Here is a 26,805-nt window from a genome sequence, read left to right on the forward strand (position 1 = left end):
ACAGCAGTAATTGCCCCTTGTGTAGCTAATGACCATGCATTTAAATCTGAAACCCATGCTTGTTTGGTTAATGCACATTTGTCCTGTTAAGCACAGACAGGGCTTTGCTTCCTCTTCCAACCCTGTCACCACTCCCACATGTGGAGGATTGGAGGGTGACCAAGGACAGATCTTATTAAAAAAGGAGGTGTTGCTGAAAAGTGAAGATGAGTACTCGGAGAGACTGTCTCAACCCTTTATTGTTTTGTCCTTCGCTAGCTCTCCTCTGTAACACATTATAGGAACACAGGCGTCGGGCTGTTTGCAGAGTTGGCGTAGGGTCTGTCGTCGTGATCAAGGTTAAAAAAGGAGATATGTCTCATAACCTCAAAGGCACTGGACACAATTTAAAATACAGTAGACAGAGATTGCATTTAGCTGCCAGGTGACATTTGAGCCACATCATTACATTACATGTTACTTGTTAGACGCTTTGGTAACACTTTATTTTGATAGCCAAGGGTTATGGTTTGTTGATCATCAACTAATACTTAATGTAAAAGTCAACAAAACTTTAGTTGCTTATCTGTTGATCGTCAATTAATGGTTAATGTAATCTTTAGTTGACATCTTGACTCTCAACAGATTATCAACGGATAGTCGACATGACCCTGTTGACTTTCAACTGACAGATTGATTTTGAGTAGTTGATTGTCAATTTTGAAGATGTTGACACAATCTACAGATAGTAAGGTTGAATATCGGTTAATAACCTGTTGCAAAAAACATGTTGACAGTCAACAGACACTTTTTTTCAAATCTATAGATCAACACTTGAGATGTACCTTATATTCTACTGGCAGTTAGTTGAATGCATGTTACTTGTCTGTTGAAACAGTGTTGTTGAAAGTCAACTGATGACTTATAGAGTGTTAACTATGGACTATCAAAATAAAGTGTTACCGACACGGTATACATACTCAATACTGTGGGCAATCCCCCACAGGAGCAATTTGGGGTGAAGTGTCTCGCCCAGGGACACAACGACATGCTGACTGCAGTGGGGTTTGAACCTGTTACCCCCTGATCCGAACACCAAGGCACAAGCCACTGCACCACACTCCTTCCACATCATCTCCATCCCACATGGAATGACGCTCCCCAGGCTGGTTGGTAATTGTTTTTTGACCGGGGTCTGCACTTTGAAGTGACTCAGCACAGTATGAGGCACTGTTTTCCTCCTCACTTATAACTCATGAGTCACAACATTTGTCTGGCATTTTCCATTTGTGGATGATGCATAAGACTTGGGTGGAGTTTACCCAGAGAAAGACACAAAAAACACACAATCAATTATATATTGCGTGATATATTCATAAATATAGCCTGCAGCGAGCAAACGCAGCTAATCAAAAGTGAATGCTTTCCTTAACAAACTGAACCAAGGCTTAACTTACTGTCACTAATGATGAAGCTGCAGCTTTTGGATAAATGTTTTATAATATGGGTACATGCTGCAGTTGGTATTGCTGCTAGTTGGAGAACTCAAATCAAATTCAAAGGTTAAGATTTACTGAAGTGTCCTTTCATCAAAGGCCATAATATCTAAACTATGTCCTACCCCCACGTCTAATATAAAAAAAGCGCATTTCCATATAATCTTAACAGTTTTTATTGTCAGTTTTCAAAGAAGGATAAGTTCAAACTGACTACAAAATAGACAATTAAATAGCTCTCCTCTCTTGACTTCATGAAAAATCTAAGCAAACAAGCATTCAAAATAAAAGAAGTTCCCAAATAAATAGTACCCTACATATGACAACAGGAATTTTAAAAGGGTGTTATGTTTGTTTTTCAAATTTGTTTTTTAAAAGAGAATACATAATCTAATGTGTAGTCCATCCACACACAACTCTTTCTAGAACAACAAAGCTGGATTTGGTGGGAAAGCTAAGTCTGTCTTTCTTCTACGATCACTCACAGGTCAGAGTTGACAGAAGGGAACGAATGGTGCATTATGGGGAATCAGTTAAATGGACTGCAAGCCATCTGCCAACAGGTCTTTGGGGCAGTGCATCAACCCATTATCCCCCATTAGTTTCCACGGAAGTTCAAAGTTCAGTCCAGATACATTATTGTCAGTTAGATAATCACTACATGCACTTCAAACATTCCTGTAGAAATATATAAATGCAATACTGGGGCTGAAACACAGTACTTTGGCTTGTTAATACCATATGTGTCCGGCAGGGGCTCAGTCAGTAGGGTCTTGGACTGTGAGCCGTAGGGTAGCCGGTTCAAGTCCTCGAACAGACCTAAATATGGAGTGGAGACTGCTACTTGGAGAGGTCCAAATTCACCTCCGGGGCCCTGCCGTGGTGTCCTTGAGCAAGGCATCGGACAACCCCCTTCCTCCCATTGCTCCCCGCTGTACAATAGCTGCCCACTGCTCCTAGTACTAGACTCCTGGTACTAGAATGGGTTAAATGCAGAAGCCAAATTTCACTGTGTGACCATTAAAGAGTCTATTCTATATGTGCCCTTTGGGTAACATTAAGACCTAATGCTAGTAGTTAATCATCGTGACTGTGTCTGTACTAGTCAATATGTACAGTACATTAAGTTCCTATTAAACTAATGTCTTTGTTTATTATCTCAGAATAAGAATATATTTATTGCCATCATGATCAGGTACGACAAAGTGTAGTTAGCCTCTCTCAAGTAGGAACAATTAAATACCAGCAGTGATAAAAGCAATAGTAGCAGCAAGGTAAGGCATTAGGTATATTCAATTAAATGGTAATCTTTAGCTACAGAATTTACATAATAATAATAAATAGATGGTCAAAGAAAAATATATTTGTTTATATTAATTTATGATTGCCTCCTTTCAGGGGTGGAGGTGTGTGTATACGTGGGTCACAGTCCTTGGTGTGTGTGTGTGTGTGTGTGTGTGTGTGTGTGTGTGTGTGTGTGTGTGTGTGTGTGTGTGTGTGTGTGTGTGTGTGTGTGTGTGTGTGTGTGTGTGTGTGTGTGTGTGTGTGTGTGTGTGTGTGTGTGTGTGTGTGTGTGTGTGTGTGTGTGTGTGTGTGTGTGTGTGTGTGTGTGTGTGTGTGTGTGCGTGCGTGTGTGTTTTAACAGTCATTATAATTTGTTCTGTGGTTAATGGCTGTTCTTAAGTTTGTTCTTTTGGAGATCCCAAGTTCAAAGCTGTTGTCCTGCAGTATGAAGAATGTGAAGCAAACAACCCTACATATACATCTAGCCTTCTATCCTTAATCAGCTAACTCTCCTAAGGCATTACTGATCTGTACTAATTTACTTATCTCAATGGAGAGCGGATGAACACAAAATGCAGTGACATGATTAATCTAAACCTGCAGGTAGTTTCCTTGGAGACGGCAGAATCAATTAGATTTCTCTGCACTTTATGATGCAGTGTTTCCCAAGTGGCCCCTCCACCATAACTCTTTTCTTATCCCTGCAGAACTCAGGCTGGGTCTGGAAATTGTATCACAATCCCTTAACGACAACAGTCGTATGGCAGTAAACTAACAGCGCTGCAGTTCAAACCTTATTTTGCTGAGAAGCTTCGGGCATCTTTCCATATTTCTAGATATGAATTACATCTCTCAAATTGGTCCAGACTAAGCAGTGTGTCACTTATTTGGATGCATCATCTGTTTGCAGCTACATTGAGTTCACCAGTCAGAAGTAGGGCTGCTCGATTATGGCAATAATTTGAGTCAATAATTGATATCACGATTATTAAAAACGATTATCCATTTACTTTGAAAACATGAATTTATTGAAAAAAAATGGAACAGTATGTTTTAAACAGTTGATTACCCTGAACTTTAAGTATAATCCAACTGAAAAACCAATAAAAAAATATATTATTTTTTTTTATTTTTTTAAATAGTTTTATTTCGATTACGTTGTTTTCTTAATCGTTGAAAGCCAAAATCGTAATTGCGATTAAAATATGATTAATTGAATCAGAAGCACATGAAAAGTAATGTGTTTGAAAAATTAAAAAAAGTGTCTTTGCTCTTTCTTTTTGCAATTTGTGAGACGACAAATAATTTCTCTATATTTTATTTAAATAAATCATATTAATATAAACACACATCATGCCATTACAGGTGTATTGAGAGCACCTTTTGCATGTTAGAATCTTTACATAAACATTACTAGTTGACGAGTTAAGCATTAACTGTATGCCTGCCATATTTTCTTTTTGCTTTAAACCAGCCTTCTAAAACATCAGACAGAGCAAGAGAGGAAAGAAGAAGAGGGTCGATTACATCTCTGCCCAGTCCGTCTCCAGCTCATGACATGAACAACGGCCTCAACATCTTCCGTGTCTTTGATTTACACAACTCTCATTAAAGGCCATTTGCATTTCTCTGCTCTGCTATGCTTTATGTGCCTCTCCTGTCTTTTTCTAAAGGTCAAGCTTAGCCATCCAGATGTCTACTTCCTGTACAGCCAACAGTGTAATAAAAGCCATCAAACTCACCTTGATGGTGGGAAGCACGAGGTCCAGGGCTGCACACTGTCGTGGAGTCAGACTTCTGGCTTCCTCTCGGGTCACATGCTCCTGGAGGCAGGAACAAAAGGCACGTTCAAACTCTTTACATTTAAGATGTTTCTCCAGTTGAATGTGGAAGACCTTAGGTGAACCATGGCACCTCAGCAGGAGGAGTAGTTAGTTACCTTCCATAAATCAGCAGCAATTGCAGTCATTTAAAACCCCTGTTATGCAGCAAGGCACCCAGAGGTTTAACAAATAGTTTAATCAAGAAAAAATGTTGTTTGTAGTCTGTGAATGTATTACTTCTGTCTCAGCCTTATTTCCCAGGTGTCTTCCTCATAGGCACAAAGAGAATAGCATTAGTGCCTTATGAAAAGGGGCTCTGAAGAAACTAAATCACAGATGCAAACGCTGCTACGTTAGCCCTAACGTACTCACTTTCACACATCTGGTCCCTTGTGTGTCTTAGTGCTAGCTGCTAAGAATGAACCAACATGAACTATTCTACAAGAAGTGTGTACGATGTGCAACACTGTGAAATGTGACACTCCCCATCCTTTAAATGAAAGGCTCCAGCCGAAACAAACGTACATGTATTATGTATTCATAATATGAAGTTCTTATTAAAAATTGAGACTGAGACAGAAAAAAGTTGTTTCAACAAAATGTAGCAACTATATTCTGCAACAAAACTAAAGCATTAATAATGTAGTTGTGTCTTTTTGATGCCAACATTAAACTGGGCCCACTTGACTGTGTATTGACTCAGTTCCAGTAATCTCCCCATCCTTCGAAAACAATGTGGTGAGTCCCAAAATAACTGAGGGCCGCAGGCAGGAAGAAATAGTTCTCCCTAATGAAACCGCCATGACGCAGATGTATACATGTATGCACGTACGCAGCATATGCTAAGGCCGATAAATCCAGCCCAGAAATGAACATGGGATTGTGAAGCCCCAACGGAAATGATTGCGAAAATAGCCCTGTTTGTTTCAGACAACAACATATCAGCCCGATTAACTCTGCTGCAAATCCCCACCATTACATGAGTCAAAGTTCAGAGCACTTGAATATTAAAAGGTATTCATAATACAAAGTAGGTATAATGTAATGTAATGTAACCCCTGTAGTACATGAGCTTATATGCATGCATTAATAATACAATATAATATAATAGAGTTTAGAAAATAAGGATGTAACACATTTTAACAAACACAGTAAGAAACACAACACATATGTACACTGAAATACATAAAACAAAAACACTCATAATCATAAATAACAAGCTTTGGGACAGAGACGGAAACAACCATCTGTGTGATGACGAGCTGGACCCAGAAGTTCCCACAAAGGACATTTTACACACAAAACACCAACATCAGTACAAACACAACAACAGGTACACACACACACACACACACACACACACACACACACACACACACACACACACACACACACACACACACACACACACACACACACACACACACACACACACACACACACACACACACACACACACACACACACACACACACAGACACAGACACAGGTACATAGACAGTTATTCATTTGCATCCCGCATTTGAATGTGAAATAAAATTCCTCTCTGAGGTATTGTCATAGCGCTGTTGTTAGTGAAACCACAGAGTACCCACTGATCCGAGCCAGTGCCTACTCAGAGCCCCGGGGATTACACATCCTCCGGTCACATGCGCAATTAGACACCAGGCTGGCTAGTGTTGCACTGAGTTACACTTTAAAATGGAAAAGCCAGTAGAACCATATGCAAAACCCATGGTCACTAATCTGGGCGTCAAAATCAACAGTGCTGTTAAATGAGATAAACAGATAAACTCTGTGGTTGAGTCCAGTTTTTATCACTTGAGGCTCCTGTCCAAAATTAAACCGGTTTTATCTTTTTTAGACTTTGAGCGTGTTACTCATGCCTTTGTTTTTACTCGTCTAGATGACTGTAAGGCACTTTATGCCGGCCTAAACAAGACCTCGCTCGTACGCCTGCAGCTGGTACAAAACGCTGCGGCTCGGCTGCTTACAGGAACACGCAAGCATGAGCACATCACACCACTTCTGGCTTCCCTCCACTGTCCATTTTAGAGTTCATTTTAAGATTCTATTGCTTGTTTTTAAATCGCTTAATGGGCTGGCCCCTCAGCACATCTCCGACCTCCTAACGGTCAGGGCTCATACACTTTTTCACCAATGATTTCCATGACTTCTCCATGACCTTTACCTAATTTCCCATGACCAAAACAATTACCCTTTCTCAGCGGTACCACTGAAAATGGTTTATTTTAACATGGAACAGGAAAATAAGGTCTGCATATGAAACATGTTGTGCCTATCTAAAACAAATCAAATAGGCTTACTAGCTTCTACACGTTAAAGCAACTCAAATCTCTCAGCAGCAAAATACCTCGTCAGTCATTACTATACCATACAGTATGTATTATCATTATAGTATTACTATTTCGGCGATTAGATAACATATAAATTATATTTGATGCAACTTTAGTTACATTCCCATGACTTTTCTAAAACTTTGGGAAAAATATTGTTTTCCATAACTTTTCCAGGGCCTGGAATTAGCATTTTGAATTTCCATGACTTTTCCAGGTTTTTAATGACCGTCAGAACCCTGAAAGGTGCCCACCCCCTCAAGGGCTTTGAGGTCGGCTGATCAGCTGCTGCTGGTAGTCCCTAAAACCTAGAAAAAGACCAGGGGAGACCGAGCCTTCTCAGCGGTAGCCCCCAGGCTCTGGAACGACCTGCCCCCCCATGTCAAATTCTCGCCCGCCCTTCAAACTTCTAAGTCTCGCCTAAAGACCCACCTCTTTTCCCTCGCTTTCGAGTCAGTCTGAGCTGTTTTATCGATTTGTATGCTTTTATTGTCTGTCCATAGCCTTTGTGTACCGTGTATTCATTCTTATGTGTGCCTTTGATCTATTATTGTAATATTATATTTGATTATAATGTTATGTTTGGTGTGACGCACTTTGGTAAACCCTCTGTTTTCATTATGTGCTACACAAATAAAGTGGATTGGATTGGATCACATAATGATGCTTCCAAATGACATAACCCATCTATACACATTTGTAGATGAAATCCATATGCATTAATAACTGCAGCCAACGGATCATTCTATTTCCTATTAAATACTTTTAATTGATAATTACAGAAAGATTTTTTTTTTAAACTCTTGGAAGTTATCATGATGTGATTAATGCTGATATTCAGTTACATTTCTACCAAATAGGCTCCTGAGAAAGTGTATTGCGTTGCGTTTACTGTATGTGGAGCTGTATTATCTGATAATTCATCGTATATGAAGTTTACAATATAGTACATAATGTTCAGCCAAATTAGAGATGTCATGGTTTACTGAAATAACAATGAGTGGGTTTAGCTTAGCTAAGATTAGCAAAACACGCCTTGGGTTTCTCCAACAATTACCTTCAGTTTGGACAGCTGTCCCAAGTCCTTGGCAGCATTGAAGATCATCTGAGCTCCTTGCTGTTGGACAGACAGATATTTAAATCATTACACAAGGAATAGATTACATTTAAAATGACTGTATAGATTAGGATTATAAAATATAAAGCAAGTGAAGATGAAGGGTTAAAATTCTCAACATGCAGTTAAGATAAGATGGACTTTTATTAATCCCTCGTGGGGAAATGGTTTCTCTGTATTTGACCCATCCTAGTGTTAGGAGCAGAGGGCTGCCATTTTGAACGGCGCCCGGGGAGCAGTGTAGGGAGCGGTGCCTTGCTCAGGGACACCTCGGTAGCACTTGGTCTTTACCGGGATTGAACTGGTGACCTTCCAGTTACCAAGCCAACTCCCTATCGACTTCGCCACCAGTTATTACAGTTATTGTGTTTTCATTTTGTTTTGGAAGCTCCAACAAACAAAAATGTTTGAAGACCGCTTGACGTGAATTGCACTTTCATATGTCCATCGATAACAACAACAAAAACAGTAAATGCGATTTTCCAAAAATGAAAAATGTCGACACGTATTTTAGACAAGGATTAACAATTCTCCCCACGTGTGTGAAGATTTAGAGATGCCATGTTGTTTCATCTCATGTTCAGTAATGTGTGTGTTATGAGGGGGAGCTGAACAGATGGAGGAAATTGAAAAAGAGACAGGCGGAGAAGAGGAGGGAGGTGGAGAAACGAAGGAGACAGATAATGGATCCAACTCACGCTCTGGTCATTCAGAGGAGGAAGAACTATTGTTGTCTCGATGATATTCAGCACGATTTTCCAAAGCTCTTTGAGGACTCGTTTCAGGACAGTCTTTTCACAGATCTTGGCAAATAACATCAAACTGCAGAGCGGAAAAAGAAGGCCGTTTGTTAGGTCAACACTCCGAGCATGTGTCTCAAACAGAGCCAGCATGAATGGAGGCTTCAACAAGTGATGACGCATTCATAAATAATGTCATTAAATAAATCAAAAGCACCTGTGATTCATAGAATAAAATGCAGCAGCTACTGTATGTGCTTTAATCTCACCCCATTGTGAAAGAAGGGTCTAGAAGACAGGAGGGAGGATTTGGTATTTCCATATCATTAAGAGGATTCCCTGTAATACCCTATTGGCCTCAATGTTGCTAGGAAAAATGGTGGAGAGAGATTCCTAGAGCTCAACTGAACCATATCACCACTTTGGTTCTTTCAAGAACGACACAGAATAAATACAGGTTGAATTAATAGACCTTCACAGATACTGCAAGTCTTTTTTTCTGAAAATAAATGTAAATGTAAATTATTATATGCTGCATTATTCATTTTATTAGCAGTTTTATTCACAATGTATTCATCAACATAACAGTATAGGTGCGTTCACACCAAGTAGTCTTCCCACAAGGTTCCTGAGAACTACGATTTAGTTGCGTTCACACCAAAAAGTCCCAGGAACTAATTTAGTTCTAGAGAACCTTTTTTACCCCCTTTTCAGTCCCTGCTAGAGAGCAGGGGCTTTCGTGGGAGAAAAAGGTTCCTATGTCTGATTGGCTGGGCGGAAAGCAAACCACGCCCCGTCAAACTCCCAAAAACTTTTGTGAAGCCGCCATTTTATTATCCTCGCATTGCATTATTAGCATTAGCATTATTAGCATTAGCATTAGCCCAGCGCAGAAACGCAGAGAGATTAACTTATGGCAACACAAAAGAAAACATGGGAGCGGTGGAGATGAGGAGGTGTCGGCGTTCTGGCCCTTTACTCGGAAAGCTTCAGTAGAAGCTGCTGGGAGTCCCAGCAGCTTCTACTGAAGCCAGTCCCCAACTCCGGTGACTTCCGGAAGGGAATTTCGGGTGGCAGTATACGCCGTGAAGTCATTTGCGGTCTGCCAGTAAACCCAAAGCAGAAGAAGAAGAAGTAACGTCAGCAGCTTCATTTGCCTAATCCACCCCCAGGAACTTATTTCCGGTGTGAACGCGATCTGTACTTAGTTCATGAGAACTAAAGAGCTCTCAGGAACCTTTGTGGGAAAAGTACTTGGTGTGAACGCGCCTAATGTTCTTAATATTGAATTGAAGGCATACAGTATCAATGATGCAGGACACTTGCATATAACTGAAAACTAGCAGCTTACTATGCTAACATCCCAAATATTTGAAACAAAGGCAACAGTGTTCACAGAGCTAACATTGTTTAGCTGAGAGGGAAGCAAGCGTAGCCTTAACATTTGTCTGACAATTGCGTGGGTGAGGATGGATTAATCATCGTTCTTTCCATGCACTTAAATGAAAAATGTTGAAAGACACGTTCTCGGATGGAATACTAATTTAATCCAATTAAACTTTGAGACCAGCCAGTTTGAATAAGAGGAAGGGATGTAGGTTTTCCTTAAAGAAACATGGCTTTATCAGGCGCTATAACAAGCAGCAGGAACGTTTTGAGTGCAAAGAGACTAACATAGGAGTATAACAGTAAAGTGATAACATTCATTTGCAAAAATAATAGATACAAGACAGCTGTTGTTCGCCCACTGGACACGTCACTTTTAAAGGTTTGAGCCAAACCATCCACACTCCTTCCTTTCACACATCTTGAGTACATTTCACCAGGTGAAGAATTATTAAACATCACTTCAAGGCCAAAGCTCTCAACCTTCGTGGCAACGGATGGCTGAGCCTATTAACTGAATTCATGACTTCAAATTGCTCTACAAAAGAGGGTTGCACAGACTAAAGACAACAGTAACAAACAGCAACAAATATAATATAGTATATACTCACTTTTTATCCAGGAGGTCCATAAGAGGTCTGAGGACGGTCTCTGCGTCCATGGCAGCGTTGCTTCCTTTGGCCGGCCCTTTCATCTGAACCAGCTCCTGGTTCATCTGCTTCACACAGTCCTCTATCACACCTTGGAAACTGTGAGATGGAAAAAAAAACAATCCTTGAAATCTTTTGCCACTGGTTTAATATTAAACACTGCAGCAGAAGTTCACTCCTGAGTTTGGACTTCCAAACTGTATATGTCAATGCGAATACATGCAGTTATTATTACAGGGTGTGGTGAAAAACATGTGAATGGGTATACAGCATATACTGTACGTTAAATGTACCATACATACAATGTCTGTGTTTGTCTGTTTGTGTGTATGCATTAGTACAGGGGGTTCCCAAACTTTTCAGCCCGCGACCCCCTTAATAACAGTGCCAGAGACTGGCAACCAGTTTTCCGCACTGGTATGAAAAAGTTTGAGAAACACTGCGCTAGTGGATTGTCAAAGGGGGAGCCTCGGTGCGGGGAAATTATACAGATGGCTAGTCCGCCCCTGAAAATGTCCATGCAAACGTTATTATTAATAATAATTTTTAAAAAAATGATAAAAACAATTACCGGTAATCAACCCCTGTATAAGTAGATACAGCACTTTGGCTCGACCAGAAATCATTTAAAAATGTGCTCTATAAATAAAACTTGATTTGATTTGATTTATGTTTGATATGTACTGATATGTTTTAAGAGTTAATGTTTTAACATGTGCTTCATTTATCAGCGTTTATTGTCTTAGGAAGCACTTTGTAACATCTGTTTTTAAATATCCATTCGTTTTTGTAGAGCACTTTTAAGGAGATCGTAACTCATTCTTGTGGGTCCTAAAATATTATTGAAAAAGGTGTTAGAGGCAGGGGACGATTTTTGTACAAGATAAAATGCTTCCTAACTTTTTTTGCTTATTAAGCATTGTGCACAGCAAGAGTTCAAGTCAATTATATTCATTGCTGATAACTAAGCAGTTGTGTAGTCGAACACAGACACACACAGACACACACAGATGTTAAGTCACATTAATGCACACCTGGAGCCAAACACTCCGCTGAGCTCATCCAGCACCGTGTTGAGTTTATTCTGCAGCTCCTTCAGCAAATCACTGGCCTCTGCATCCAGCTGTGGAGAAAGAAGGACAGTTACTACATCATTACACTTCATACACTAGCTCACGCTGACTAGAGCTCTGAATCTCTGCCTCAAATGCGGTGGGGGTGCCGGGTGTTAAGGGGGGAGCCGACAAGCACAGAGGAGAGGTAACCTGCCTCGCTGGTGGCCTCCCTCTCGTTCTGCCTGCCATCTGTGCCGAGAGATGCCCTGAATACAAATGGACGGCTCACCTCCGAGCGCTGCAATGATGACTGCTTGCCGAGTCACAAGACATGATGTCAGCAAAAAGGCAGCCAGCTAGTGGTCTCTCAAAAGGGAATATTTGTGTGTACTACTACACAAGGTACAGTAGAGAAAGTAGGCTGTCAGACACCTTGGACACTGTAACATCTTAGTCATATTAAGCTGGCTCTTATTCAAACATGAATCCTTGTATCTGCAGAAGTTCTGATACAGAAATCCTCTGACTGAGCTTTTGTGTTCAGGAATTGTTCCTGCAAGTGTTTCACAATACACTCCTGTAGTGAGCAACTCTGTAATATTTAGTTTAATATTAAGGAGTGTTGGTGTTTAATTATCTGTAATTAAATTGTGGGACAAGCATCGAATCCATGAACTATTTGCCTTAACATCATTAACCATACATGAATCATAGTATGATACAAATTATGATTAGACATGACCTTGCAATGAACAACTTTCCATACCAACTTACACAAATATACTTGCAAAATTGATGGACAGCATGTATGTGTCCATGCATGGCATGTGTTGGGTTTCTGTAGCACTATCTCTATGCATGTGATGGATGTGCAAATGTTTGTGTACTTCTGTGGTTTTGGGCATTTTCTGAGAGAATGCATGAGTGGATCCACTATTTGAACTGTGTGTTGAGTGCAGTGTGTGTGTGTGTGTGTGTGTGTGTGTGTGTGTGTGTGTGTGTGTGTGTGTGTGTGTGTGTGTGTGTGTGTGTGTGTGTGTGTGTGTGTGTGTGTGTGTGTGTGTGTGTGTGTGTGTGTGTAAGTAACTGCATGAATGAGTGCTTCTGTGTACACTGTTCGTCTCAGGGCTTATGAGTTACGTTCACCATGACCAAATGTCCAAACATTAATGTTTTGGATGGGGGTGGAGAACACACGTTGCTGGGGCTCAGTGCCTGAGATGGATGTGAGGCCAGGCACCGCACCACATGCATGACAGATCGTCATATTAGAACCGATCAGCTTAGCCATGGAGCCGCTCATCTCGCACCTTATCATTGCGGATGGCTCAGCTGGGAAACTGATGAGTAAACTAAACCTTTTAAAGATAATGTTATTCTGCAGACATGCCTCTATCTGAAGCACAAACAGATTTATTAGTGTTTGCATGTGCACCGATCCCACTGCTGTCACCTCAGTGGAAAAGATCGCAGCATGCAAGATTTCCTGTCACAGAGAAAATTGACCATATATGTCGGGGCTGTGATTTTTACGCTTTGAGTAACGGATAACATATTTTCAGGTGATAGCAAAACATACTGTAGGCCTTTTATCATTTACTCTTTGTCTGTGGAAAGTTTAAGACTGCGCTATAATCTGTAGGCTGTCAGTCTCTGAAACTAAGATTTCTTTCCCCATGAACACTGTGGGATTGTCACTGTCTAAATGGGCATGCTGCTACGGGAAATTCGCTCTGCTCTTGGATAAATCAGGCCACCCGTCAGCTACCGAGAGACGAATATTCTGTGCTGACTGTGAAATGACTGGTGCTCGAATCAAATGTCCACCTGAAGACTGCAATCCTCTCTGAAAAGCCTTTTCATTCAAAGGTACTCTGACTTGCCAAGTAAGGCATTTCTCAGGACCAAAATATAAAATCTTCTGAAAACAATTTGGTATAATGTGGAGAATAATGTAATGATTGCTACTTATATTAAGGTATATTTGGTACTACGAATAGGTAATTGGCTAAGGTAGTTGGCTCTCAATTTGCATGTATAGAAAGTACTTTATTTTAATTCCTTCAAGAGGAAAACATACATTTTAGAATCTATAGAGCACCTGACTCCTCCAAAGCTACTTTCACTCGATGCTGACTGACATCCAGAGTCCTCCTGAGTGCACAAACTCTGCGCTGGCTGACAGCCTATCAACAGCAGCCCAGCTTTGCTTCCCTTTGCCTGTTCAAACAATACAATATCTACTCGCTGGCAGGTGGTTATTCGGAGACATAGTTGTTCATGAACAGTGCCAAGTAAATAAAGGTTTATTAAACCAACATCTCTTTAAGTGAGAAAAACACATTTGCAAACAGGCTGACACCAAAAATAAAGTCCGAAACCAATCTAGGGAAATCAGTCCATAAATGTGGGCACTGTAAGAGATTATTGCTAATCTTTGTTATTGGTAATGCGATGATAACAGCTTTTGGTAATTACATTCGCTCTCTGGGAGTTAATTGCTGATAGGGAACTATTCTGTAATGAATAGGCTACTGTGCAGAGGAGGAAACTCATATCAAACTTTTACCTTTAATACACCTCGGCTGTATGATTAGTATTCAAGAGGAATTACTTAAAATGAATATAATCAAATACATGATTTCCCATTTACAATGAATATAATTTAACTTTTTGAAGGGATGTTAAGAATTGGTGTCATTACTCTCAGACAATAATGGGCCGGGAGTGATCCAGGTTTAAAATGGCTAACTGTGTGGAGGTGGCACCGCTTCAGCCGAGGACACAGCTGGAGAGATTAGTAAGTGTTTGAGAAGCTCATTAAACACGGTCTGAAAAAAATCCGGTCTGAAGCATTTTGTAGCTGCAGCTCGGGGAATAGGATAGAGATGATCAAAACCACAACCAGCATCTTGGCGAATCTCTGACTCCCTTTTTTGGGTCGAGTAAAAAAATCGGGAACAATAACGAACTCTATCGCTCTACGAAATTAGCCGTGGGTAGAGTAGTGGACGACGGGAAAGAAAGCAAGCTAAAAATAAAGATGGCATCGGGTGGGTTGAGCCACTATCCCCAGAGTGCCGGGGATGGTGAGCTTGAGCAGCCTGTCCAGAGGGGTGATGGGTAATTCAGTTTCCGTATGCTCTGTGGCACATGCTGCTGGAGGGGTTGGGGGAGTGGGGTGAAAAGCGTAAGAGCGTGAGGGGTGGCAGGGAGCAACAGGGGGGGAAGGGGTCGTGCTGTTTCGTATCATTCGCTAAATGGTGGGAAGGGGTGTTGAAGAGTCCTATTGCACACACCTTACAGAAGGACACAACCCCCTCCTCCTGGAGACAGAGAGAGAGAGCACAGAAAGGAAACGGGGGGGAAACAGAAGACACAACGACGGGAGACAAAACGCAAGGCGAGACAGGCATTAGAAACTGGAGACACATGCTTTCACCTTCTCAGGTTCGACTGACAGGAACACAGTCACGGGTGATTCACATCAAACACACAGAATTATAGGGTTTCACTCAATATTTACAACAGATGTTATACACAGGAGGGGGGGGGGGGGGGTTAGAGGTAGGGGAACAGTGATGGAGTACAGAGGGAGTTATTTAGGAACTGTAGGAAAAGGTGACACTGGCAAACTGAACTACATGTCAGATTAGTCTATCAGATGGTTTAGTACAGATTAGAGGGAAGGATTACAGCAACTCACTGTGGGGGTCAATTCACTTTCACTTCATGTAAATGTCATCACAAATGATCATTTACATGACACAGCATTTATTCCACAGCAGAGAGCTGATCCCAGGATGTAGACTTAAGCCCTCGAGAGGAACCGGTAACCTTGCTGAAGTGTCCTTTAGAAAGACACTGAAGCCTTTGAAGCCCAAAGGACACTTTAGCCAACCTTGTGTTTTAACCTTCCAGTGGATGAATGCAGATCATTGAAGAACTACATTGTAATAAATGCATACATTTTTTTGACTTGAAATTAATTTTTTTTTAAAGTTAGAATAGAAAATCTCAATTGAAATGAAAGTGAATTGTCTCAAAATGTAACAAAGGCACTGCAGACATACACACTTAGGCACAGACCTGTTTGCCTCCCATGGACTCGAACATCTTCTCCAGTTGGACTCGGAGCTGCTGGATGTTGTTGAGGATGATGCAGGGCTGAAAGAGTGTAAGAATGAATAAAACAAAGATTGCCTCCTAAAGGACAGCGAACAACATGTGTCAGAAAAACATCCTAGAAAAGCCTAGCTCTCCCTTTTTGAACAGCTATTGTAATGTAACACTTGTCAGCTTGAGACCCTATAATTGCAACCCTTTGTCGGGAGGTTGCAAAACGTCAAATCCATCCGTTTGGATTTTCTGACAAATCATTTTTTACAAAGATATTAGATTTCTGAAACAACATTGACAGTCAGTCAACAGGGAAATACAATACATAATACAACAGGGAGCGAAATGTCTACGCTGAGTTTGTCAGGCTTTATTGATTCTCAGCTGCAAAACAAGTTAAACAGCTGTTGGACATTAATCACACTGCTTTTTTATGGAGTCATTCTTCAGAGTTTTCAGTCAGGCACAGATTATGTACATCATCTACCCAAAAAAACAACTGACAAACCCAAAATTATGATCGTGGTAATGATGGTACTAAAGTGATTATTCTGCACCCCACAGGAAGACAATAATTGATGTTTTTTGAAAACCAAAAAAAGCAGACAAAAGTGTTTCAGCTGCAGCACATAATAGCTTACTAGATTGATGAGCATATACTAAAAGGAGAGTGGTAATATGCTAAATCTAGATTAAAGAAAGGAGATATCCCTTAGCTACATATGTTTAGTTTGAGAGAAGATAAACATATTTGTATGTACAGTATTAGGTAATTCCCAAAGGCCGCTGTGACATCACTCGGGACTACATAGACTAAAACGGAAAAAGAGGGGTTCATGGAATAAATACAAAAGTTATTATCTTTAATAATAACACTGCTCTATGTTTCAGTTTTTGGGGCAAAGACAGACACAAAGTACATTCTTGGTAAATATGGTCATGTTCTTTATACGTGCCAATCTAACAAATGATTGACAAGGTTTAACTTGACATAATCCCACCTCCATCTGCCTCTCATTACCTTTTCTCTCTCTCCATCATCTGTCTGCTCAGCCCTGTCTCGAGGAGGGACATTTCAGGTTTACTCGGAGACAATTGTAATGAGCCTGTCAACACTGTGAGGAAACATCTGCCTCCTCCGCCACTACCCCGCGTGCTATCTCTCAGTTGAACTTCAGAGACCAGTGAGGATAATTAGGCCACTCAGAAGGCTCTGCATTTAGTCATCCATCACATTAACAATGGACAGAGAACCCAGAAAAATACCAGGGACTTTTCTCAATCAGCTAACGGCTGTGACATGAATAATTGCATCTTGGTTAATAGAGACACGTTATTAAGTCTGTTACAAAAGGCGGGAGTTGGCTGCAAATCTGGAGCTCTCTCCATGGAAACCACGGTTAGAGACAAACATGGAAACACTATTAGTATCTGACTAACTATATTTGCACTGCAACAAAATACACTCAACCACTGCTGTTAACTGTGTGGCAGGTCACTTACCACGTTCTCCTTGTTTAAATGCAAAGGAAAGTCCTTGGATATGATTGCAGCATATTGCAGAAGAACTTTGTTGATAGTCTGTAGGGAGGGAGAGAAACAATTGCGTAATTACAGTTTGTTTTTCCGTTCTTTTATTGACTTTCTGGAACACACTGAAAAGATTTAGGCAGTCACAACCTCATAACAAGATAAGATCAAATCAAATACATATACCACTGAGTCTCCTTAGATCAATGGCAAACTATTTAACCGTGAGTTATTACTCCCCACAGGAGTGTTTAGGGTTCACAGGGGGAGGAAGGAGGGGCTTTCCAAAGACTCTGACCTTCGCAAATCGGCACATGAAGTGAGCCAGAGCCTGCGGGTTCGGACACTCCAGCTTCTTAATGATCTCGAAGCTCTGGTTTAGCTGCGTGAACACGTCCACCACCGAACAGGAAAAGAGGGCGTGCTCCGAGGTTTGCTGGAACTGAAGGAAGAGAGACAGCAGATTTGTTAACAATTAGGCAAAGTGAAGAGAACATTTGACCATTTGTATCAATTACTTTATAAATCCATCGCTCACAGGGAAGACCACTTACTGACAATTATACCAGAAGGTGTTATGTGTGAATGGTCATTAACAGCTGAGGTGCAATAATGACATTTAACACTCACACCCGTTTAACATCGATATATAGTTATCTCTGGAACCGTATGCATTTCTGCATTTATTCAGTATGATTGACAAACAACATATCTTGGTTTCAAATGTTTACTTTGTTTAGAGGACTTTCTAGGTAATGGAAATCACATACTGTATGTAAAGTGCATAGATAGAAGATGCATCAATTTATTGAAATCACTTCCGTTCCAATTTTGTATAAGGCTAATGCATATTTCCTTTTATTATTTCCTAATATCCTTTCGCGCCTTTCACTGCTCTGAAAAAAGTGTTTTCCCCCAGTTTTTATCAATTCGTAATTTAAATGTCATTCATATTCTTGTCTTGTGCAACATTTCCTTAATCCCCCAAACCCTCAAGAGGTACATTCAGTCTCAGCATCTGTCCTTATGAATAAGAAAGCAGTTTTAAGTGGCTTGGTTGGTTACATATAAAGCTACATATAAAAAAAAAAAATTCATTGCTATACTCACTCCATCCTTCTTGTCCCTTTCCAGAGCGCCATTTACGAAATCCATGGCAACGTCCTCATTCTCATCAAGCCACTGAATGACAAACGGCTCAAACCACCTGGAAAAGAAACACTTTCTGTAATTGAAGGGTCAAATCATAGTTTTTTTAAACATGTAATTAATCTTTCGGTAGCACCAGATCAATCAGGGTTTATTATATGAGAGAAATTACAAGATTTGTTTTTGTTGTTTAATAATTCTAGGGGAACTAATGTATTTAATAGAGATCAATAAAAAACGACTTCAAGTTAAGATATCTTGAAAAAACCTCACAGATTTCAGTGTGGTTTTGGGCTAAGGCTTCTACCCATGAAGGCTTTGATATCAGGTTTCAGTTTGTGGACAGATTCGACTGTGAGGCTCAGACAGAGGACAGCAGAGGACGTGACAGGCCGGGCCGGATGAGCAGGGTAAGGAAGTCAATGTGTTTGTGGAATAATAATGCTGTTGTGTCTCTTTCACTTTGCCATTTCCTTGCTTAATCAAGTGCCTGCAGCTTGTCCTCAGAGCACAAATGTCCCCCCAAAACGGCTTTGTACTCTGGCTAAGGACATCTGCTAAAGGAAGGAGAGAGCCGATAAATAAGGTGGGTGTAGCAACTGAGAAAGGGAAGTGAGACAGGCAGAAAAAGACCGGTTGTGTATATGATTATGTGTGTGTGTGTGTGTGTGTGTGTGTGTGTGTGTGTGTGTGTGTGTGTGTGTGTGTGTGTATGTTGTGTTTGTCCGGGGAGGAATCAATCATGCTAAAGATGGTGTTTGAGTGACAGAGTTGGAGAGGGGGAGGGTGAATTATTACTCTGATATTCTGGCAGGATGGGAGAGGGCATGGCGTTCACTGCCTGCATTACACATGTTCACAGTGCAGCTATTTGCAGCTTTGTTGCACATGATTATGTATGCACACTATAACACAGTGCTACACGGAAAAAGAAGAACGCAAAAAGTGCTTTTAGGATATACATTTGTCCCCCTCATCCAAGACAGTTTAGGATACGCTTCAACTACCACGGTTCACTGTCTTACATGCATTGGACTCGCAATGTTGACCATTACATAATTGTTCTGCCAATGGTTCCTGTGATGTAGATTGCTGCTTTTATTGCTCTTAAATGGTCTATTGTTTTTACTGTATGGCTGGTTTTATTTTTGTATCTGTAGTTTTACTTATTTTACGGTTTGTAAGCTGAGCTGTGATTTTTGTATTTTATTTATTTATTTCTCTTTATAGCACTACCATCTGGAGGTTTTAAAGTGCTTTAAATAATAAAGCTGTATTGTTTTGTGATACTGGAAAAGGATTTCAGATTAAAGAAAAAACACTGCTACTTCAGACTCAAACGAGGTTCTGGAGATTTGGACTATCATACCTAATGAAAAGGAACATCTGCACATTCAAATCTGTGCAAAAAACGGATTATTATTATTATGTAAAGAAAAACTACATATTGTCAAATTGACATAAACGTAAAAAAGTAATTTGGTATGGAGAATGTTTTCAGGCTACACTACAAAACAGTTTCCTATGGAGTTCCGCAGGGATCAATCTTTGGGTTCCTCCTTTTGTCATTATATCAATGATAGTAGGATTAATGTTCCTTTGTTTTGTTAAATGTGAGCAATATCAGTATCAGAGATCAACACGGAAATGTTAGGTGTTGTCACCTATATTAATTTATTTTTGACATAATTGCTGCAGTCTCACCTTAAAAAGCTCCATACTTTGGTACGTACAGTAATGTAAATGTGTATGCATGTTAATTCATATCTGCATGTACATGTGTGTGAAAACGAGAGGACACTTACAGTGAATACTCAGGTGGAACACCCTTGAAGGCCGGCAGATCACGAACATACTCATTATGGAACCATTTGACTTTGAAGTGAAGATTCATGTATTCAGTACTTTTGCATAGGCGGTGCTTGTCATGCTCTGTAAAGCAGATTAAAACACGAGAAGCACACGTTAGCATATTGAGTATAACCTCTGAAGTCACATTTCTTTAACAGATACCACACCTCTGGTCTGAGCAGAGAGCAAGTTCAATTGTGGTAGCACAGCGACATCACATTTTCAGTCTTTCATTGATAAATGTGCTGCATGTGGTGGACAAAAAAACGTCTTCCTCTTCCAAAAAACTCACACACTTTCACAAAATCAACCGATACTTGAAAACATCCTAACAGGCATAATAGGCCCTGGGTAGAAAGGGGTTGTTTTTATCCCGACTTTTCTAAAAGGCTCAATTATGAACAGCCTTTAGCTATCAAAGAAAAATAAACCCAGACTGTGAATGTGTCTGGCTGCCGTGAAAAGAAATTAAAAAAAGGCATTGAATGACTGCAAAGAAACTGAAGCTAAAAGGAATAAGACTTAATGACAAGGCTGCTGAGTCATTTAGTCCGGCTCACTGTAGACATTTCAGAACAATTAAACATTTCCATGGGATCTACTGGAGGATAGATGGATGCTGATTGGAGGAGAAGAAGAAAACCAATTAAGTTGGATTACGTGGAATGAAAGAGACAGACTAATCAGAGAGAAAACAAAACATCTTTGCAATGGTGGGTAAACTTTTAAACGTATTGCTACATCTCTGCAGATGAGGGAATGACATTGAGGAGAAGAAGAAGATGAAGAAGAAGAAGAAGAAGAGACATGAAAGCATTATGGCTCTATTGAAATAGAGGATCATGAGACCAATTGTATCACGGAAATAAACACAAATAGCAAAAAAAAAGAAAAAAGAGATTCAAATAATATATATAATGTTTACCATGTTCATCTCCTGTACATATAGCAATATTTGCTAATTAGCACTAAACACAAAGTGCAACTGAATAACAAAATACACACAAACAATCAGTATACAAATCCATCGTAATCCATCCAATAGTTGTGGAGATCTTTCTGTTTGAACCAAAGTGGTGCACGGACCAACATTGCAATTTGTTGAGCCATGCTGCTAACATTGTCCAAAATGTATTTTGTGGGTCGTTTAAATTCCATAACAGCCTTTTTCCTGGCAGGTATAACCTTTGTGGATGAAACAAAGACTGTTTGTGGGGCAGAAAGCCTGTCTCAGACCTGCCAATTAACATGGAGATCTATGGTCTTCCCCTGCCCTTAACCAAAAAAGCTTTTACTGCATAACCCTAACCCAACATTCACCGTAAAGACAGTGTCAGATCTCTCGTGTCACATTTGGCATTGTCAGTTCCCATTTGTCTACATTAAGTGTTGTGTGAACACGAAGGCATCCTCGAATGCTCTGAACAAAATAAATGCTGTATAATTATTGCATGACAAACCTCCCTAAGCTCGTTCCTTACCCGAGGCGAGTCTCCATGTTCTTCCTCTCTCTCCACCGCTTCCTGTCTATCTTTCTCTTTCTCTCTCAGCCCCTCTCTCTTCATGGTCTTGTTTCACTTTTTTGTCCAATCTTTTGTCTCTCTTTGTGTTTACTTTTTATACAGTATGCAAATAGCCATACAATCCCTTTCTCTATGGCACAGTGCGGGAATCTATTTTTGGTTTGGCAGCTGTTACATGTTGTTTCCACAGATACAACGTGGAGAGTGTTGAAGCTACATCTGATCATAAATGGGTATCTGAGACATATTGTATTCGCAGGTGTGGATACCTCTCCTCTGACATGAGCCAACATTTCGCTATATCTGAAACCAAGGCTAAAGAAAAAAAGGTTTAAAGGATTGTGATAGATTTCTTTTAGAATTTACAGCAGGTGCTTCTAAAGAGTAGACATAAAAACACACAAATAGAAGATTCATACATTCATGCAACATCAAAGACCTTTTTAAATCCATGCGTTGCATCCTGGCTGCCTTAATCCTGATAAGCACCTCGCTGCTTACTCTGATGAATAGTGCATAGCCTGCCAGCCCACACTCCACTCTAAGCTCAGAGGGAAATATTTACATATGTATAATTAACATATTTACCTGTGGATAAATGTGTTCAAATTTACATTGCAATATATTGCTCCTTGGAACGGAGTAGAGAAAGAGAGCACGACTCAAGTCAGTCTGTTATTTTAATTGCTGCTACTTATTTCAAGCCTGCTTTTATTTTAGATGATTGACTTACGTGGCTATTACACATTGTTTGTAAAAACAATGTAGTTCAGTCAGACAACTTACGTGTTTCTTTAACATGTTTATTAGAAGCAGCATATAGTTGAGTTTGGCGTCTAGGCTCTGGCCTCATCACCCCACAGATATACATAGCACGATGAGTGATGATTAAATAACTAACCCCCCGAGCCTACAGGTGGAAGCTGGGGTGGAAGCTGGGGTGGTGGTGGGGCAAGCAGCAGCGACGTGGAAGTAGCTGCAGCAATAGCAGCAGCAAGCAATGCATAGAGAGATATCTGGCAGGTTCAATAGAGCGGCTTATCAAGGAGACTCTGTTTGGTTGGTTGTAGAGTGGCAAGGTGCGTTATGTATGAATGCAGCATAAGTGCTCGAGTTGACTGCCTGAACTAGCTCGCAGGCTTCGCTCCATTTGTGTATACACAAATGGAGATAGACAATAGACATTTACATACATGTAAATGTCTATTTAAGGATAGTTGGTATCTACATATGATCTCTGATGCATAGACCTGTACTATTTTACAGTACAGCAGCAACACTAAGAGTGAAGAGGATACTGTATAGAAAAAGGTGGATGGTTGCCATAGCCGCCATGGCTTAACACATGCTGTAGGTACTGTAACAGAGTGTCAGAAAAAACAAAGCAGTTGGCTTTTGAGTGAAGTCATTTTCTCCACGCATACAGTAAATGCCTGAGGTGGAGTTTGTTCAACTTGCACATACAGTACTGTAGATTTTACACAACTCCCAGGAGCCATATGAGGGGACTGTTTTATAGTTTGCAATGTTCTGTGAATAGCTGAAATAAAAAGCCACAATGAAACCAGCATCCCGGCGTTATTTTCGTTTTGAGCCCAATGCCAGGAAATGGCAGGGATCACTGCTCTCATCAAAAACCTAACCTTCATGGCCGAAGCAGTGTTGGTGGTTGAAATTGCCGTGGGATTTAAGGTTTCACCTGGATTCACCTGAGTCGCTGGAGGAGCAGCTGGCTGAAACAATGTGAATACCGAGGCGAGATTGTTTTACTCGAGAGGACCTGCAGTCATTCTGCTGCGGCAAGATCCGCTGTGGCAGCGCCACTTTAATGACTGAGCTGGCATTACAAGGCAGCTTACACACACACAGGGTGGACACACACATAATCACAGTGTGTCAACCTTTTCCAAACTTCACACACACACACACACACACACACACACACACACACACACACACACACACACACACACACACACACACACACACACACACACACACACACACACACACACACACACACACACACACACACACACACACACACACACACACACACACACACACAGTCACCTAAAGGAAGCAGATGGAGGTCAGTTGAGAGACAGAAAAGTAAAGGTCAGCAGGTGTTTTGTTGGGTGCTGCCAGACAGGATCTGCTAGCTTGCTGTATGTGAACACTTGTGTGTGTGTGTGTGTGTGTGTGTGTGTGTGTGTGTGTGTGTGTGTGTGTGTGTGTGTGTGTGTGTCCTTAAATCCACTCAAACACATGTACTGCAGAAAGTATAGACTGCTAAAGCATCCATTTAGAAAGTAGAATGCTTTCAATCAAAAAAGCTCCAAAAAGAATACAAAACTACTTGACAAGAGGTTAATCAAACACCTCATATTTTTGCAGACATATCCACGAGGTGTGCACATTAGTAAAAGATAAACACATTGGGTCATTCTAAGATAATATAAGCCTTTATTAATACCTGTAGGGAAATGCAGAAGAGTCTACAGTGTATCTACATATATTACACCTGACAAAACATTATGGCACAAAATGTGACCAAAATAAAAACAGAATAAAAAAAAGTTGGAGCAGCTTCGTTAGATCCTCTGCACACGATTTCTTGCTTTTTGTTACTGTGGCAACAAGACACATTTGCAATTCTGGAATTAAAACTAGTAGTGGGGATGAAATTATAATAATTGCCCTGACAGCGGCTTTAGAGGAAAGCTCATGCAAAGCAGAAATGTGCATATTTGGGGAGATCATGAATATGCTTATACTTATTGTCAACACGTGGGAAGTTTGGCCTGATGTTGTTTACAAAGCAAACAACCGGGTCACAAGAACATATCAGGAAAACTGCTCAAACTTAAATTCTTTATACACATTTATTTTGGGGCGGCAAGAGGTCTATGCTCAATTGTCTTAAATCAGCAATAAGGATGGCTGTTAGAGGCGATTGTATTCCAACACACAAAGTTCTTTAACTGAATCTTATTTACGAAGCTTTAATATTTGTGGGATGAAGACAGACATATCTGCCAGCGGTTAAAAGAGCGTTAAGTTCTTGAAAAGCTGTCGTCTTTCCTTTCACTTTTCATGGATAATATCCTCTCTAGAAAAAGGAAGAGGGATAGCATGTGCTTCTATGAACACTCTGAATGAAGGCATAAGGATATTATTTTCCATTCACCGAGCCCTATGTGATTGTTTGAATAGAGGAGCCAATCTGAAGGAAATGAGGCCGTAGGGAGCAGTGTTTAAACATAATGTAATAAAACATACAGAAGATATGTGACTGTAGAATGAGTCATCTGTTCTTTTCTTAGTTAAAACACTTTGTAAATGTTTTATATTAAGCTAAAACTGTTGGAGGGGACAGACATGTCTTGGGTTTTTAAACACAGCAAAAGCCTACAGACTGTCGAACTTCAATGTTTTTTAATTCATCATCCATCGAATGTTGCTTCCATGACAGGAATCATTTGTGAAGATGAGGTGTCATACTTTTTTAATATGCAATCTGTTATTTTGAGAGGCAAGTCATTGCATATTTATGTATGATGTTTATGCAAATCCAGCCTCCTGGGTCCCTCACATGGATTGATTTTGACCATTTTAGCATTTAACATTCTATGTGCATGTTTGTTGAATGTGTGAGGAGCAAGCATCGTACAATGTCCGATTTGACTGACAGTTAAATATACCATGCACGAGAAAAACATTTCCAAGAATCGGGTCTATACAACAATGTGGAATATGGTTCTTCAGGTTGTTTTGGAAACACAAACAATGTCAGGAATGCTGATGAGGCTGAGATAAGCTATGCATTTCCATAAGACAAATGGAAGTCCCACACCAAACATATCCTCCATATATTTTTGGGACGAAAACACAAAGTTAACGGTTTCTGCGACAGCCTGCCTCGTCGCCTAGTTCCCAACAGGTTTGATCATTGCCTTGGTAACTGCAACTTGATGTGATACAGGAGAATTATGAATAATTACAAATCTAAACGTCTATGCAATCATGCGAATGGCTTGTGGCACCACATTTGCTCCTTGCCCCTCTCCACAATAGCCTGGAGAAGCCGGTCTCTTTCCCTCATTCAGTGAAACATTTTCATTAGGAGCCACTGTGATTGGTACATCTGTTCAATGGCTGATGTGACTGGCTGAGAGATAATGATTAATCACCACAGTCATCCTACTTATATATTCACATCCACTGCCCTTTATACAAAGATAAACAAAAGTATCAAGTGGGCTTGGATGCAGCCTCATTGCCTGTGCATAGCATGATGTAGCATTGTAGCATGTGTGTGCACGTCTGTGTGTGTCACATCATGCAGTTGTAAGTGTGTGTGTGTTTGCCATTGTGCCCTGCTGTTGGTAAACAGTGAGGGCGGTCCTGGGGGAGGAGTAGGCTCAGGTTCCCTGGTGAGGAGATCATCTTGTCTGACTCGGCCCACCGGGACAGACTAACTCACAGGAGACTCACTCACGTTCTGCCTCATTGATTTAAATGTCGGGGATAGTATGATGAACTGCGGCGCTTCACCGCGGCATTTCAATACTCAAATGACCATTCAGCGGATATATCTAGCGGGTGGTTGGACAGGTTCAAGACAAAAGGCTGGAGGATCGAGGCCAGTATAGTTCTCCTTCTGACATAATTCCTTCATCTCTGCTTCTGACCCAGTTCTGTCAAAGGGCCTCAGACCATGTCTCACAGGGCCTACTGACACAG

The 26,805-nt window shown here is 40.6% G+C and overlaps 2 protein-coding genes across 2 annotated transcripts in view; one reads left to right on the forward strand and one right to left on the reverse strand.

The window, feature by feature from the left end:
* The window catches only part of myo5aa (myosin VAa), a 424,551-nt gene that overhangs the window by 16,713 nt on the left and 381,033 nt on the right, over nt 1-26,805 (forward strand). The window lies entirely within an intron of this gene.
* unc13c (unc-13 homolog C (C. elegans)) overlaps nt 1-26,805 on the reverse strand; it is a 120,283-nt gene that overhangs the window by 9,930 nt on the left and 83,548 nt on the right. The window contains exons 19-29 of the mRNA XM_079663674.1: nt 20,491-20,617; nt 18,647-18,743; nt 17,835-17,978; nt 17,510-17,587; nt 15,977-16,054; nt 15,187-15,213; nt 11,867-11,955; nt 10,794-10,931; nt 8,755-8,878; nt 7,997-8,056; nt 4,502-4,582 (exon numbers count right to left, since the gene is read on the reverse strand). Coding sequence (XP_079519800.1) covers nt 4,502-4,582; nt 7,997-8,056; nt 8,755-8,878; nt 10,794-10,931; nt 11,867-11,955; nt 15,187-15,213; nt 15,977-16,054; nt 17,510-17,587; nt 17,835-17,978; nt 18,647-18,743; nt 20,491-20,617 — 1,043 coding nt within the window. The remainder of the gene's footprint in view (nt 1-4,501; nt 4,583-7,996; nt 8,057-8,754; nt 8,879-10,793; nt 10,932-11,866; nt 11,956-15,186; nt 15,214-15,976; nt 16,055-17,509; nt 17,588-17,834; nt 17,979-18,646; nt 18,744-20,490; nt 20,618-26,805) is intronic.

Source organism: Notothenia rossii (genome assembly GCF_949606895.1).
Source record: "Notothenia rossii genome assembly, chromosome: 2".
Lineage (NCBI taxonomy): Eukaryota > Metazoa > Chordata > Actinopteri > Perciformes > Nototheniidae > Notothenia > Notothenia rossii.